The 17,899-nt window shown below is 40.0% G+C and overlaps 1 protein-coding gene across 1 annotated transcript in view; it reads right to left on the bottom strand.

Moving 5' to 3' along the window:
- Positions 1–15,053, bottom strand: part of MTMR8 (myotubularin related protein 8) — a 90,679-nt gene extending 75,626 nt beyond the window's left edge. Inside the window, exon 1 of the mRNA XM_069463646.1 lies at positions 14,936–15,053. Within this exon, the coding sequence (XP_069319747.1) occupies positions 14,936–14,959 (24 nt within the window). The 5' untranslated portion in view covers positions 14,960–15,053. The remainder of the gene's footprint in view (positions 1–14,935) is intronic.
- Between the last annotated feature and the right edge of the window lie 2,846 nt (positions 15,054–17,899).

Below are 17,899 nucleotides of genomic sequence, written 5' to 3'. Positions count from 1 at the left end.
CTAGGTACTTTATTTTCTTTGTTGCTATTGTGAAGGATATTGAGTCTTTGATTTGGTTCTCAGTTTGACTGTTATTGGCATTTATGAATGCCTCTGATTTGTGTGTATTGATTTTGTATCCTCAGACTCTACTGAATTCATTTATCAGTTCCAGGAGTCTCTTGGTTGAATCCTTGGGGTTTTCTAGATATAATATCATATCATCAGCAAAGAGTGAGAGTTTGATCTCTTCTGTCCCTATTTGGACACCCTTGATTCTGCTCTCTTGCCTGATCGCTCTCGCAAGGACTTCCAGCACTATGTTGAATAGCAGTGGGGACAGTGGGCAACCTTGTCTGGTTCCAGTTCTAAGTGGGAATGCTTTCAATTTTTCCCCATTCAGTGTGATGTTGGCTGTGGGTTTGTCATATATGGCTTGTATCATTTTTATGAAGGCCCCATCTATGCCTCTTTTGTTAAGCATTCTTGTCATAAAAGGGTTTTGAATTTTGTCAAATGCTTTCTCTGTGTCTATTGAGAGGATCATATGGTCTTTGTTTTTGCTTCTATTTATGTGGTATATTACATTTATAGATTTGCATATATTGAACCATCCCTGCATCTCTGGGATGAAGCCCACTTGGTCGTGATGGATTATTTTCTTGATAAGCACCAGGATTTGATTTGCTAGGATTTTATTGAGAATTTTTGCATCTATATTCATAAGGGATATTGGTCTGTAGTTTCTTTGTTGTTGTTGTTGTTGTGTCCTTTCCTGGTTTTGGTATCTATTTATTCATTTTTTAGTAGAGACAGGTGCTCACTATGTTGCCCAGGCTAATCTCAAGCTCCTGGCTTTAAGTGATCCTCCCATCTTTGCCTCCCAAAGTGCTAGGATTACATGTGTGGGCCACCATGTTTGGGTAACTTCTAAGCTCTTCATATGCTGGTCTGGAAACTGTAATTTGTAAAATCTCTATTCTCCTTTGAACCTTCTCCAATTAAGATTTTACTCCAAGCATTCCAACAAATTGTTAATTAAGGTCCCAAATGGTCTCTGAGATATTGAGGAGTGATTAATATTCTCTCCTACTTCTACATCCTTGTCTTCTAGATCCTTCCCTCTGGTCTGGAAGCATTCTCAAGTGTCCATTCTAAAATTCCCTCCCTTATCAAAGGGATCCCTCCCTAACCACTAGTTCTTTGTTCCCTCAACCTACATAAAACTCTCCATTGCTTTGGCTTCTAATACACCACTCTCTCTTGTTTTTCCTTCTACTTCTGGCCATTACTTTTGTTGAACTTTCTTGTGTGTCTGACCTATAAATGTTATGGACTCTGCAGAGTTCCATCTTTGGCTATCTTTCACGTAATTCTGTACATATTCCCTTGATCCTGTCTTCTGTCATGATTTTAAATTACTAAGAACTAATAATTCCCAATCATCATCTTCAGGCCAGATATTCTCTTCTGATTTGTAGATCTGAACATATAGCTGATGAATGGCATCTCTACTTGAATATCCTACAGGTATATCAAACTCAACATGTCTCAAACTAAACTCATAATCATTTTCTACCCCATTTCTTCTCTAATGGTTGCAGTTACAGTTATGACATCATCTACCATCCACCCAATTACTCAAGCCAGTAGCCTGAGGATCATCCTAGAGTCCCCCAGTTCTTTCATGCACCATGTTCAGTTGGTCATCAAGTGCTTTCAGTGTCCATTTTCCCTTCTAAATATTCTTCTGATCCTTCCTCCCTTCTGTATATAACTACTGCCATTCTTGAGTTCAAAGACTCATCATTTGAATTACTAGCGAGATAAGCCTTGCTTCTGATCTGATTTCTACATTGCTGCCAGAATGAGCTTTCAAAAACACAAATATGACCACATTTCCTTTCAGTTCAAAAGCCTTCTGTATCTTCCAGTTGCCTTCAGGAATTGACAAACTTCTTCACCTGGTATATAATATTCTTTATAATCCAGTCCCTGCCTACTTCTCTAGTCTCACTTTCTGACTTCTCTTCTATTAATACTTCCACTTTAGGCTCTGGCCATATCTAGCTCCTTGTTTCATAGTGCTTTGAGTGCCTAGAATGTTGTTTCTTTCTCCACTCTTTATTTGCTGAATGTCTTTTCATCTTTCAGAACTTCAACATACTGAGTGAGGCTTAGGTATTGAAGCCTCTGTAAAGAGCCTCCCTTTGTTGCTGCACATCTCCTAAACAAACTCATTCCTTTTTCTGTAGCAATTCTATACTTTATAAATATGTATATAATTGCATGCAAAACCCTTAATTTCCTGTTTTACATATCTGCTTTTTCTATTAAGAGTAAGCATTCCTTGAGGGTGAAGAGCATGCTTGGACATCTTTAATTCTATAACATTTGACACAGTGCCTGGCATATAGTAGACGCCCAAAGAATATTTGTTAAATGGATGGTTGTAGGCAGGGATCATGCCTTGTTTATTTCATTTTCCCCTAAAACACCTAACTTCATGCTTTGCAAACAGTAGGTACTCAAGAAATGTTGAATAAAGGAAGGAATACCTTTGAATACTCAGTTCTAGATATCTCCCCTGAGGTATCTTTCTAAAAGTTGGACCTCTGGTTGCCCCAGTACTCTGTTTATGCACCTGTTTTGGCATTTATCACAGGATGTCTTGTGTTGCATTTAGTTGGGTTCATGTTTGCATCTCCTCAAGAAATTGTAAACTCCTGAGGGTATAGAAACCATTTCTCATACATATTACTTTTACTTCCCCATAGCATGGCTTAGCACAGAATCTAGTACATAGTAGGTATTCAATAAAGAATTACCAAATTAAATCTAGCTTTAGTTGTTTGTATTTTCTCTGTTATCTGACTCTAGGATACAATGAGTATCTTGATGCCCGGCTGAAGGAAAACTTCCTGAGTCCATTTGGGTCTTTTCCCTGAGCCCACAGCTCTACCATCTTCCTACTAGCCCAGTGGTCCTCAGACTTAGACATTTTGGCAGGAAGTTTCCCTTATCATTTTCCTTGCCTCTTCTAATCTGTCCCTGCCAAAAAACACTGTAGTGCATTTCGGTTTAGGTATCTTGGCATCTTCCCTTCACCTTCATACCTTGTCCACATTTTTGTTACCTTTCTTTTTCTCTGTTTTTTGTTGGGGGGATAAAGGGAGGAAGTTTTCTTCCTCTCCCCAATCACACGCAGTTAATAGTCTGTAGCAGTATAGTATAATAGTTAACAGTTTGGGTACTTGCTTCATACTGCCTGTCTCTTTACCTTACCACTTAACTGTCTGTGTGGTCTTAGATAAGTTAGTTAACTCCCTGAGCCCCATTTTCCATATATATAAAATGGGATTAACAACAGCACCTATTTTATAGAATTTTCATGAGAGTTAAATAAGATAACATGTGTAGAGTATAGCACAAAGGAATAAAGGAAGAAATAAATTTGAATACTCAGTTCTAGATGTCGCCCCTGAGATATCTTTCTGAAAGTTGGACCTCTGGTTGCTCTCGTTCTCTGTTCATGCATTTTTTCTGGCATTTGTCATCTCTTCTTTGTTCCCTCTGTTGGTTTGGAACATACGCCCGCCCCCCCCCCCCCAAATAGCTGTTATTGGAGTCTGTGGATTGATGGAATCAACCCTTTCAGAATTATTATGTCTGACAATGCAATACCCTTTTCCTTTAAGTATATGCGTATACATTTTAATTTGTCATTAAAAAAACAATATTGCAGCTGTTGCACCCTTGGCCATTTATCCCAGAGAAGTGAAAACTTACTTTTATGCAGGTCATGTACTGAATGGCTCTGTTTATATAGTGTTCTTTACAATGGTTCCCAACCTTTTTGGTACTAGAGACTGTTTTCATGGAAGACAATTTTTCCACAAAGCAGGGAGCAGGGGGATAGTTTCGGGATGATTCAAGTGCATTACATTTATTTTTCACTTTATTTGTACTATTATTACATTGTAATATATAATGAAATAATTACACAACTCTCCATAGGTTGGGGACTCCTGCTTTAAAAGTTAAATTGTAGAGTGGAAAACAGATTAGTGTATACGAAGGGATAGAGATAGGTGGAGAAGGGATGGGTGTGACTATAAAGGAAGAGCAGCAAGGAGTCTTGTATTATATATGTACATATGTGCCATTGTGCTGGTTACAGAAAGCTATACGAGTGATATGATTGCATATAGTCATACACACAATTTATAACTGTAGAACATGTACACAGTGTACACATATAACAATATGTATAACTGAACTGGTATGATCTGAATAAGATCTGTAGATTGTACCAATATCAGTTTCCTGCTTTCGATGATGTACTATAGTTATTGCAAGATGTTAAATTTGGGGAGCCTGGGTGAAAGGTCCATGGGTCCTTCCTGTACATATTTTGCAACTTCCTGTGACTCTATAATTACTTCACAATAAAAAAGTTTTTGAAAATTGCAACATTACGAATTGCCCATAATCCTGTGATTCTATACTAGGCTACTGTTTTCATTCCTTTATGTTCTAATCCCATCTTTGTCTGCATGCCTACATTGTTTAACATATTTATAATATTTTTACTTAACTTTTTTTTTAGTTCACAAATTATATACATATATATCTTTCTTTTTATTTCAGCATATTATGGGGGTACAAAACTTTAGGTTATGTATATTGCCCTTGCCCCCCCGCCTCCCAGTCAGAGCTTCAAGCGTGTCCATCCCCTAGATGGCGGGCATTGCACTCATTATGTATGTATACACCCATCCCTCCCCTCCATCTGCCCGATACCCGATTAATGTTATTCATATATGTGCACTTAGGTGATGATCAGTGAAACCAATTTGATGGTGAGTACATGTGGTGCTTATTTTTCCATTCTTGAGATACTTCACTTAGTAGAATGGGTTCCAACTCTTTCCAGGAGAAAAGAGATTCTATATCACCATTATTTCTTATAGCTGAGTAATACTCCATGGTATACATATACCACATTTTATTAATCCATTCATGTATTGATGGGCACTTGGGTTGTTTCCACATCTTTGCAATTGACAATTGTGAAGAAGACCCCAAAGGCAATCGCAGCAACCATAAAAATAAATAAATAAGACCTGATCAAATTAAAAAGCTTCTGCACAGCCAAAGAAACAGTCTCAAGAGAAAACAGACAACCTACAGAATGGGAAAAATTTTCGCATGCTACACATCCGATAAAGGGCTGATAACTAGAATCTATTTAGAACTCAGGAAAATCAGCAAGAAAAAAATCAAACAACCCTATCAAAAAGTGGGCAAACGACATGAATAGAAATTTTTCAAAACAAGACAGAAGAATGGCCAACAGACATATGAAAAAATGCTCAACATTTCTAATCATCAGGGAAATGCAAATCAAAACCACAATGAGATATCACCTATCTCCAGTGAGAATGGCCTTTATCAAAAAGTCCCAAAACAATAAATGTTGGCATGGATGCAGAGAGATAGGAACACTCATATACTGCTGGTGGGACTGCAAACTAGTGCAACCTCTGTGAAAAGCAATATGGAGATACCCTAAACAGATACAAGTAGACCTTCCATTTGATCCAGCAATCCCATTATTGGGAATCTACCCAAAATAACAAAAGACATTCTGAGTGGATTAATTAAATGTGGTAATATGTATACCATGGAGTACTACTCAGCTATAAGAAACAATGGTTATATAGCACCTCTTGTGTTTTCCCAGATAGAGCTGGAACCCATTTTACTAAGTGAAGTATCTCAAGAATGGAAAAATAAGCACCACATGTACTCACTGTCAAATTGGTTTCACTGATCATCACCTAAGAGCACATTTAGGAATAACATTAATTGGGTGTCGGGCAGTTGTGAGTGGGGGGAGGAGATGGGTGCATACATAATGAATGCAATGCGCACCGTCTAGGGGATGAACACGCTTGAAGCTCTGACGGGGGAGGGAGGGGGGCAAGGGCAATATATGTAACCTAAACTTTTGTACCCCCATAATATGCCGAAATAAATAAATTAATTAAAAAAGAAATTCAATGCTCACCAGCATTATAACACTCATAAGGGCCAAAAATATTTTAAATTATTGGGAGAGGCACAAAAGGTTTTACTGCATAAATTAAAAGATGAAAAGCAAAAGCAAAGACAATTCTTTCAAGCAGCAATAAGATCTGGAAATAATGCCACTGAGACAACTTATAAAGTAACTTATGTACTTGGGGAAAAAAGAGAAGCCAGTGATGTAGAAATTGTGAAAGAATGTATTGTCAAAAAGCTGTAGGATGCTTAGACCCCCGATAACGTTTCAAAGTACAAACAATTGCCTCTTTCAAGGGGAACCGTAACTGATCAGCAGATGAATTAACCTTCAACTTAACAGAACAACTTCATGGAATACTTCAAAAGGAAAATATGTATTATTCAATCACTTCGGATGAATCACCTGATAATACTGACTTGGCATAGATTTTATACTTCATTTGGGTCATAGCAGAAGATTTTCTTTGCTACAAAGAGTTACAGACTTTGGGCACTCTTGCTAACAGAACACAGGGAATAGATATCTTCAACAACTTTCAAGATAAATGTCATGCAGTTGGACTGAATTTGGTAAATTTAGTGAGTGTACTTACAGATAGTACACCTTCCATGACAGGAAAACATAAAGGGTTTATTGCACAGATGAAAAAAATAGTATTAACAGATCCAGATGCTCTCATTTCTTTTCATTGTATCTTGCATCAGCAATATCTCTGTGCTACAGCTACTATTTTAAGTGACACATTCAAACAAGTTATAAGTATCATTACCTATACTCCTGCAAATGCAGCATGGCATCACCAGTTTTCATAACTTGCTAAAGTTGAAGGATTAGGTATTCAGAGTGGACTTGTGGTATCATTCTACAGTGCATTGGCTATTGTGGGGATAGGTGTTAACCAAAATTTTATCTCTGTGAGAACAGATAATTAAATTTTATGAAGAACAGGATCAGCAATATGAAGTATTGAAAAAAGATTTCTGTAGGAATGCAGCATTTCTGTGTGATATCATGCCAAATCAAAACGACTTGAATATTTCTTTGCAAAGTAAAACTAAGTCTATATATGATATGTGGCAAAAAAAATCCAAGCATTTCAAAAAAAAGCTATCTTTTTTCAAAACACTTCTTCTTCAATAGGAGATGCCAGATAAACATTTTCCCCAGTTAGCAAAGATCATTCATGAGCAGGAAGACATATGTAAATCATTTGAAGAATACGCAGCTGCTATGGACCTATTAATTGGAGAATACAATGAAAGGTTCACTGACCTTGAGAACCATGACATCACACTCAAATTGGCATTTCAGCCTCACCTAGGTGATATCACCAAGGCACCTGAAGAATTACTGATGGAATTGATTGAGCTCTCAGTAGAAGACATTTTAAAGTCATTGATGCTAAAAAATATCCTATTAAAATATGGAAAAATGCAGAATACCCACACCTTCAGCAACATGCCCGAAATATATTTTCTTGTTTTTCAACCACTTATGGTTGCAAATCTACATTCTCCTACCTAACCCAAACCAACACACCCCTAAAATCACAAATGACTGATATCCATCTAGAGCTGCAGTCCCCAACCCTTGGGCCATGGCCCATTACTGGTCCATGGCCTGTCCAGAAACAGGGCCATGCATCACCACCAGAGCTCCATACCATAGCCTCCCCACACAACACCCAATCCCCCATCCCCAGTCCATGGAAAACTTGTCTTCCGTGAAACCAGTCCCTGGTGCCAAAAAGGTTAGGGACCGCTGATAGAGGATCAGCTGAAACCATGGACCTCCAAACTGCAACCAAATATTCAAATGCTTTCCAACAAAAAGCAGATACAACAAAGTCATTAAAAGGTTAGTTAACTTTAAAATTAACAAATAGTTCTCATTTTTTAAAATTATGAAGTACACAGTAGTTAGATATTTACAAAATAATGTACATTTTTAAGTATATCTAATTGAAGTTTCTTGAATGTGGCCGTATTTGATTACAGCTAAATTAATGCAGCTTTCAAACATGAAAAGGTTCCCCACCCCTGGGTTAAGAGCACAGATTTGTGTCACAGACTGTCTGGCTTAATATTCCAGCTCCAGGCAAGTTGCTTAAGCTTTCTGGCTCTTTCTTTGTACTTGAAATGAGGATAACAAAAGTATTGTTGCAAAGGTTAAATAAGTTATAAACATGTAATATTTATGTAAAGCACTCAGAATAGTATGTGCACATAGCAATTGCTCTGTGAAGGTAAGATATTATTATTTTACCCACAAAGAAAGTGAAGCTCAAAGTGGTAATGGGACAGTCTAAGGTCACACAATATATCAGTATCAGAGCTGGGGCCAGAACCCAGGTCTCCTAACTCCTTGTCCAATATTGGTTTCCCAAATAATGAAAATGTCTTTAGAGCTTATCAAAAAATCTTTCTAAAGTACTTAATTATTGTACCACAAAACCACAAAATGACATCTAAAAAGATACAACCCTAAAACAAATCCCAGTGGTTTCTAGGAGTAACTGCATAGTTGGGGTTTCCTAAGAACAAACTGAGGTCAAAAGAGGGAGAGGTTTTGGTGGTAAGGAAAACTATTCAAATGTCTGTAAAATAGTGTCCAAAATGCCAGACCACTGCCACCAGGGCTTTGTAGGTAGCCTCTTTCATTGCAACGTAGTACCAAGAGCTTTTCTGGATGCTCAGTTAAATCTGCCTCAGAGACAGGCTGATCTTGGAGACCTCCCAGGATTACTGTATACTAAAGCCTCCACCATTGTTTGGCTCTGATGGAAAGAGAAGGGAATACACAGTTATTGAGCACTTAATATGTACCAGGCCCTCATCATACCTTATCATCTTAGTCCCAAGAGGTAGATATTATCCCCATTTTACAAATGAGGAAACAGATTCAGAGCATTTAAGTGATTTGCCCAAGAACTCAGAGCTAATAATGATACATCTTGAATTCAAATTCTAAAAAGTTCATGCTTTTTCCACTACATCACACTATTTCCTAGACTGAAAGGATCAAAGTGAAGCCAACTGGATTTGGACTTTTGAGAAGTGGAAGGGGAGCACAATTCTCACCTGTACAAATCCCATTTCCTTGCTAACAGAAAACACTTCTTCACCCAGTTTTATCTTTATTTTGACCCTGCCTCATTCCTAAATGAATTTGAGGCAGTTTATAACAAAACACAGATCTACAGTTAGGTTATTAGAATAGAAAATCAAAGCCACAAAAAGGAGGAGGAAGCAATTATGCTAAGTACAAGGGCTAATGTAGTTCATATGACTGAACATTAAATTTGGTCTTAGTTTCCTGGAAGTCAAACCAAAAATTATCTGCTTTTAGGAAAGCTTCATTTAATTGTAATATCCTTTGTAGTACTTTACAAAGTAGTTTTTCAATCAGAATTACTTTGTAAAGTACTACAAAGTGTTATTATATTTTATTATTATCCAGCATAGCATTCTATACCCTTGCAGCCCTCCAATTATTTTGGCTATTGTTTCTGTGATAACTCCACAGTTTATCATAGTCTAAACCAGCTATGTATACTAAACAACTAAAAGACAATGCTGCCTCTGCTGCTTGCTAGATGTCTGACCTTGGACAAGAAACTTCAGCTCTCTGGGCCTCAGCTTTCACATTTGTGAAATGAGAGGCTTGGACTATCATTAGATCTTTATTTATTAATTTATTAGTAGCTTTATTGAAGTATAATTTACATACCACAAAATTCACTTGTTTTAAGTGTACAATTCAATGATTTTTAGTAAATTTACAGAGTTGTACAAACATCACAATATAATTTTAGAACATTTCCATAATGTCAAAAAGAAATCTCATTCCCATTTCTTATTTAGATAATCTTTTAAAAGGTCCTTTCTAACTTTCTTTTTTTTTTCTTTTATTTCAGCTTATTATGGGGGGTACAAAAGTTCAGGTTACATACGTTGCCCATGTACCACCTATCCCCCCAAGTCAGAGCTCCAGGCGTGTCCATTCCCCAGACAGTGCGCATCACACTCATCATGTAGTTATACCCCCATCCCCTCCTCGCACTCCCCCCTCCCCAAGTCAGCACCTTCAAGCATGACCATTCCCCAGACGGTGCGCAACGCATTCATCATGTAGGCATACACCCATCCCCTCCCCCCATCCTCCACCTCAGTCTGATATCCAATTGGTATCATTCCCAGATGTGAATTTAGGTGATGATCAGGGAAATCAATTTTCTGGTGAGTACATGTCATGCTTGTTTTTCCATTCTTGGGATACTTCACTTAATAGAATGGGTTCCAACTCTCTCCAGGAGAACCAAAGAGATGTCATATCACTGTTATATCTTATAGCTGAGTAATACTCCATGGTATACATATACCATAATTTACTAATCCATTCATGAATTGATGGGCATTTGGGTTGTTTCCACATCTTTGCAATTGTGAATTGTGCTGCTATAAACATTCGGGTACAGGTGTCTTTGTCATAGAATGACTTATGTTCTTTTGGGTAGATGCCCAATAATGGGATTGCTGGATGGAATGGTAGGTCTATTTGAATCTGTTTAAGATATCTCCATAATGCTTTCCACAGGGGTTGCACTAGTTTGAAGTCCCACCAGCAGTGTATGAGTGTTCCTGTCTCTCCGCAGCCACGCCAACATGTGTTGTTTTGGGACTTTTTGATAAAGGCCATTCTCACTGGGGTTAAGTGATATCTCATTGTGGTTTTGATTTGCATTTCCCTGATGATTAGGGATGTTGAGCATTTTTTTCATATGTTTGTTAGCCATTCTTATATCTTCTTTTGAAAAATTTCTATTCATGTCGTTTGCCCACTTTTTGATAGGGTTGTTTGATTTTTTCTTGCTGATTTACCTGAGTTCTACATCTTTCTAACTTTCCATTGCTAGACTTACAAAGTTTAGTAGCTCTTTGCTACTTATGGAAACAAATTCAAATTCCTCAGTGTAACATTCAAGATCCTTTATGATCTACATAATCTCTTTCTTTCATTTTTGGATCTTATGCTTGGCATCTCATCACCTTACTTGATTAAGAGATCCTAGAAGGCAGTTGCTATATCTAAGCCAGCTATCTATCCTTAACAACTCCCAATGTGGGGTTCTGCAAATAATACCAATTAAAATGATGATAATAGTAATTGGTAGCTAAATTAAGCATCTACCATGTGCCACGCACTGTTCTAAGTATTTTTTTACAATTATAAACTCATTTAATCCTTATAATAACCCTGTGAGATAGGTACTTTTGTCCCTGCCATTTTACAGATGAAGAAACTGAGGCAGAGAGGTTATTATACTTGCCAAGACCACAAAGCTAGTTAAGTAGCAGAGTCAAGATTTGAAGTCAAACAGTCTGGCCCCAAAGCATGTGCTCTTAACCCCAGTAAATTTGCAAGCCAGTAGAACCTCAATAAATGTTAACCAAATAAATCCTAATTATTAAGGTTCTACTCCAAGAAGAAAAGGTTATTAAGAATTCTAGGCACTAACTGACACAGAAGTAATGAGGGTAGGGAAAACTACAAAGAATAAATTCTGAATCAGACAGGAGAGTCACTGAACTTTAGGGTAGGCCTGACGTGCTCCAAAAATGGTTGAAGACCCTAAGTTATAACTTAAAAAGACAGTGTCTTTCCCATACACAGATGGTGAGAGCATAAATTGGTAGTATCTAGCTGAATGTATGCATACTCTATGACTCAGAAATTCTACTCCTACGTATATCCCAACAAAAATGCATCTTTATATCTATCAAAAGAATGTACTATTAGTAAAAGCCAGAACTGGAAATTCCCCATTAACAGAAGAATGGATAAATCATACGTAGCATGTTAACAAAATGGAATACTATACAGCAACAAGAATGATCTATAACTTCCAGGAATAATATGGATGAATCTTTCAAACAATGTTGAGCAAAAGAAATCAGACACAAAAGAAAATGTATGACTGTATTAATCAATTTATATTAAGTACAACAAAAGGGCAAAACTAATGTATCCTGTTAGAAGTCAGGATAGTGGTTTACCCTTGAGAGGGGTATTGACTGGAACGGGACATGAGGGAGACTCCTGGTAATTGTTCTGTTTCTTGATCTCAGTGCTAATTACATGGGTGTGTCTAGTTTGTAAACATTCATTGAGCTATATAAACTTATAATCTATAAACTTGTAAATATGTGTATTGCACTTAAATACATTTTTAAAAAAAGTCTTCCTGGTAAGACAAAAAGACTCAGCAAGAGCCAAAAATAAAAGTCACTTTTGTACTTGACACGCACAACTAATGACTGACAAACTCATAGTTATTACTTTGTTCTAAGATGGACAAGACAGACGTCTCTCCCTTTTGCGGAAACAGTGAGAGGGAGGCCATTTTAATCCCTAGCCATTAGTACAACCTTAATCCTTTCTAGAAATTTAGGAAAAAAACCAGACTCATGGCAATATACCACCTGTGGGTAACACAGCCCTGCCAGGCACCAAAAAAAAAAAAATGCCAATTTTCCTTAAAGAACTACATCTTCATTTGTAGTTTTTATTTGTATTTCAAGACTCGCAACATGATCTGTGCAGTACAAACGGAGTCTGGCCATGATGCCAGTTAAAGTTTTCTTGAGCATGAACTCCATCCTGGCACCAGTCTGAAACTGAGCACTCCTATCTCTATTAGGCAAGTCACTCTACCTCTATGGATCTCAGTTTCCTCATCTGTGACATGGCAATAATAATAGTATTGCCCTCATAGATTGTTCTAAGGACTGAAGACCTATTTCATGTAAAACATTTAGCACAGTGCCTGCCACATAAATACTCAATATGTGCTAGTTGCTATTATTATTTTCATATGGGCCAGTTAATTGTTTCTTTTCCCTCTCAAATTCCATATAACCAGCCTAGTTTATAGCTTTAATCCCCCAACAGGGGGATTTTAATACTTTAACATTTTAATACTCAGGCTGGGCGCGGTGGCTCACGCCTGTAATCCTAGCACTCTGGGAGGCCGAGGCGGGTGGATTGCTTGAGGTCAGGAGTTCGAGACCAGCCTGAGCAAGAGCGAGACCCCGTCTCTACTAAAAATAGAAAGAAATTATCTGGCCAACTAAAATATATATAGAAAAAATTAGCCAGGCATGGTGGCGCATGCCTGTAGTCCCAGCTACTCGGGAGGCTGAGGCAGTAGGATCGCTTAAGCCCAGGAGTTTGAGGTTGCTGTGAGCTAGACTGACGCCACGGCACTCACTCTAGCCCGGGCAACAAAGTGAGACTCTGTCTCAAAAAAAAAAAAAAAAAAAAAACATTTTAATACTCAAAGACAAGAGCAGTTCTCCCTCCCCATCAGCCCCAGCTAAAAAAAAAAAAAAGAAAAAAGGAAAAAAGGAGTATTCAGGTGAGGTGATTTTGAACTGGGCAAGTAAAGTGGCCCAGCCTTAGGTGGGTTGGTAGAAAAGGAGTCTAGACAGCAGAAGCTCCTTTGCTTTAACGATGCCACTTTCCCATACCATGCCAGGGAACTTTGTACAAATGATATGATCTAGAAAGAAAGGGACCCAGAAAAAGGTAAGGTTGGCTGCTACAAGGGATGTGGTTATCTTTCATAGAAAAGGGCCCTGAAGAGGTGGGGATCAAGAGAGGAAAGGTTTGAAGGTTGAAGTTGCTGCTTTGCCCATCAGGCAGCATCAGAGTCTTAAGCTAAAAATGGGTAGAACACTATTAGTTAGTTACAAAAACACTTTCACACACATCCTTTTATTTAATCCTCAGAATCACCCTGTGAAATGAGCAGGGCAAATTTCATTATCTCCACTTGGTAGATGAGGAAAGCCAAGGCACAGAGAAATTAAATAATTTGTCCAAAGTCATCAGCTAATAGGTGGGGGGACCAGCACTCTAATTCAAGTCTTCTGGCTTCAAAATCCATGTTCTTTCCATTAAAACATGCTGGGTTTTTATATGGACTTCAGTTAGCCTGGGCCATTGGGGTAGGGTTGGAATCTGTTAGGATCAACAGAAAAAATTAACCCCAGACTAGTTGTGAACTCTTCACTATTCCCCAGTCCTAAATAGGAGAAAGAAAAGAAGGGAGGTGGATTTGCAATAGAAAAGGGCTGGCGTTGGGGAGGAAGAGAATAGGGTCTAAAAAGATGAGAGAAAAAAAGAGGCAGCTTTAACTGGGGGCTGGCTATAAACAGGCGCCAACTGGCCTGCCAATGCCACCTCTTGAGTTTCTCCTACTGGCTGAGCAGTGCCAGATCCAATCTGCTCCACCTCCCTTCCTTTCCAATAGCTCAGCTCGGGCTGGAGAGATGTTGTCGCCCCCAAAACCCACGCACGTACACCGGGGAGCTGGGGCGAGGATGGCGGTCTGAGCAGTAGTTGGGGGCTGACTACTCTGTTGGGGGGTGGGGAGCTGAGAGGATGGTGGGAAAATGCTGGATAAAGGAAGTAACTCTCCAAGAGGCGACGCCACGTGAGATATTCGCGAAGTGCCGCAAGCATAAGAAGCTGGGGTAAGGGTGGGTGTGAGGTAAAGGCTGGGATATGGGAGGAGGTGTGGTTTGAGGGCCAGGGTAGAGAGGGACCCGCAGGCGCTCACCGGGCGCGGGGGCAGTGTTGCGTGAGGGGACGGTGGCGCAAACCACCTCTTCCTGCACCGCTGCCGTGCGCAGTTGGGTCCTGAGGAGAAGAGTTCAGCTTGGTTGAAAGGGAGGTGTGGGCCAAGAAAGAGAACGCGGATACCGGCGCAGGAAGGGGGCGTCAAAGAGCACCCAGAGAAGGCTGAGGGGGTGTGCCTGGGCCCCCAGCTGAGCACCGAGAGGGAACCTGTGGCTCCCAGGCTCGCCTAACTCTTCTCCTTACCTTGGGTACCGTGATATGGTCCATGACCGTACTTCCTGCCACCCGAAGCCCTCAGTGCTACTCAGGCTGCCGCCGCCACTCCCGCCACCGCTCCAGCCGCCTCCTGGCCCAACTCGGGCTCCTATCCCCGCCCACCCAATCCTGGCTCAAACTCTCAGTCACCTGATCCTCGCGGAGGCTCCTATCGCGACACTTCATGCGTAGCTGCTCTCGCCATCTTGCTTCCTGGCAAATGCCCTTTTCTTCAGGGAACGGATTATTCTGGTTTAGGCTCGAGGTTTGGCCCAGTTCTTAAGTCCCAGACTCTAGTACAGCCACCCTTCTCACATTCCTTGATGCTATAAGGGCTCTGAGCACCGATGTCGCTCCACTACTCTAATATTGCAGTGATGGCACCCTACAGGCTGTCCCATGCTAGCAACTGGGTTTCTGAAGAGCTTTCCAGCTGTGAGACCTTTGGCAAGTCACCGTAGAATATTTTGTGAAATATGGAGAGGCATATCCTCCTCTTTATCTTCTCCTTTATATTTGTGCTGCCATCAACCTAATTAAAACCTGGACTATTGCAGTAGCCTCATAACTTTTGCCATCACAGATGTGAGACGAGGACCAAGGAGGGGCCCACTGCACCAGCTCTCAGCGGGCCCTAAGTGGTGTGCTCTGAATCAGATTTGCAATGAAAAAAAAGAATAGTCTACGTGTTGGAAAACCTGGGTTCTACTCCTCTCAAGTCTTCCACTAACTTGCTGTGTGACCTTGGGCAAATGATGTCACCTCTCTGGGTTGATGAAGGTTATAATGAGGGCATTGGCTGCTATCTGCAGGGTCATTTCTAGCTCTAGTATTGCAATGTTTTGGTTTGCAATCTCATGTCCCCTACAAAGCAATTTCTTTATTTTTGAGTGCCCACAACACTTGCTAGCAAATCTACTCTCTTATGATATTCTGCCTTCTTCCCTAGCCTAAAAGCTCTTCCATGGCCCTATTTTCCCTTGAACCCTTGAACAGTTCCATCATTTTCAGTCCTTTTAGTGTCAAATGCCTCAAAAGAATAGTCTATTTATCATCACCTTCACTTCTTCATAACAAGCTCACTCCTCCCTAACCACTCCCCTCAGTTTGCTCATTAACATCATCCTCAACTCTAATTGTTGAACTCAACAGTTTTTCTCAGTGCTCATTCTCTATTGTTTTACAGCATTAAACACTGCTGATTCATATTCCTTTTTGACATTCTTTCTTCCCTTGGCCTTTCTAATAAAGCATACTCACTGCCTGCATCTCTAACTGTTCTTTCTCTGCCTCCCTTCCAGCTCCTCTTTGTCCTTTTTTAGCCATCTCCCCAGCTTCTGTCCTCATTCCTCTCTTCTCTGTTTTCTTTCCCTTGGTAATCTTGATCTTGTCCACAGATTCAACTCTTACTCCCTGCTGGGAGACTCCCAACTTTACATCTTAAGTCCCATGACCTTTCTCCTGAGCTCAAATTTGGACTTCCAACTGCCCACTGAGCGTTCCACTTGTGTGTTCGTGCTAGTACATTAATGACATCATAGCCAAAAACAAACTCCTCATCTTTCATACACGCCCCCTAACCCCCCGGCATTCTCCTGCCTCTACCACATGCTCTTTCTGAAGTTGTCCCTATCCCTACTAATGGTACCACCCAGTTGCTCAGACTTTCATGCTGTTTGAGACAGTGAAAAGTGTGTGTGGACTCTATGGTCAGACCAGGTTCAAATTTTGGCTCTGCTATTTGCTAATGATACATGACTCTGGGCAAATTACACAACCTTTCTGGGCCTTAGTTTTCTCATCTATAAACACATTCTCATCTATAAGCCCATTCTTATGGGAATTCAAAGATGTAATATATGTGAGATGACAGAAACGTCATAAGGGCACAATAAATATTGGTGGTTTTCTTCCCTTCTTCAACTTGATCATTGAACACTTCTATTCTCTTCTCTCTCAGATGATTACCTGCCTACTTAGTTCACCAATAAAATAGAAGCCATCAGAAGGTAACTTTCACATCCTCCAACAACCCAATCTGCTTGCTGCCTTGCATGTGAAACCATATAATCTGCCTTCAGTGAGTGAACTCTTCCTGAGCCTTCCTAAGGCAACCCTTCCACTTGTCCACCCAATTTCATCCTCCCTAGCCTGTTAAGTTGTCCCCTTTCCTTTACTAGGAAATGTTTTCACTTTACCAGATCATTTCCATCAGCATGAAAACGTGCTATAATAGTTCTGATCTTTAAAAAAAAAAAAACTCTTTTTTTTTTTTTCTTTTTTGAGACAGAGTCTCGCTCTCTTGCCTGGGCTAGAGTGCCATGGCGTCAGCCTAACTCACAGCAACCTCAAACTCCTGGGCTCAAGCAATCCTACTGCCTCAGCCTCCCGAGTAGCTGGGACTACAGGCATGCGCCACCACACCTGGCTAATTTTTTCTATATATATTTTTAGTTGTCCAACTAATTTCTTTCTGTTTTTTCAGTAGAGACGGGGGTCTCACTCTTGCTCAGGCTGGTCTCGAACTCCTGAGCTCGAATTATCCGCCCACCTCGGCCTCCCAGAGTGCTAGGATTACAGGCATAACCCACTGCACCCGGCCCAAAAAACTCTTTCTTTATCCACATTCCTGTCCCCCACCTACCACCCCCCCCCCATTTCTTTGTTGTACTTTATAGCAGAACTCCTCAAAAGATTTATCTAAATCCATTTTTGTCACCATTTCTTTTCCTCTCTTCCCATTCTCTCTTGAAACCACTCTAATCAGGCTTTGCCCCCACCACTCCACCAAACTGCCCTTATCAATGTTGCCAATAATCTCCCCATTGAAAAATCCACTTGTCATTCTCAGACCTCTTCTTGTCCCCTCAGCAGAATTTGATCACTTCCCCTTGATACATTTTCATCACTTGGATTCAGAGACAGACACCACTCTCTCTCCTGCTTCTCTGA

This window comes from Eulemur rufifrons, chromosome 30 (genome assembly GCF_041146395.1).
Source record: "Eulemur rufifrons isolate Redbay chromosome 30, OSU_ERuf_1, whole genome shotgun sequence".
In the NCBI taxonomy this organism is placed as follows: domain Eukaryota; kingdom Metazoa; phylum Chordata; class Mammalia; order Primates; family Lemuridae; genus Eulemur; species Eulemur rufifrons.
This window is presented reverse-complemented; position numbering and strand designations above follow the sequence as displayed.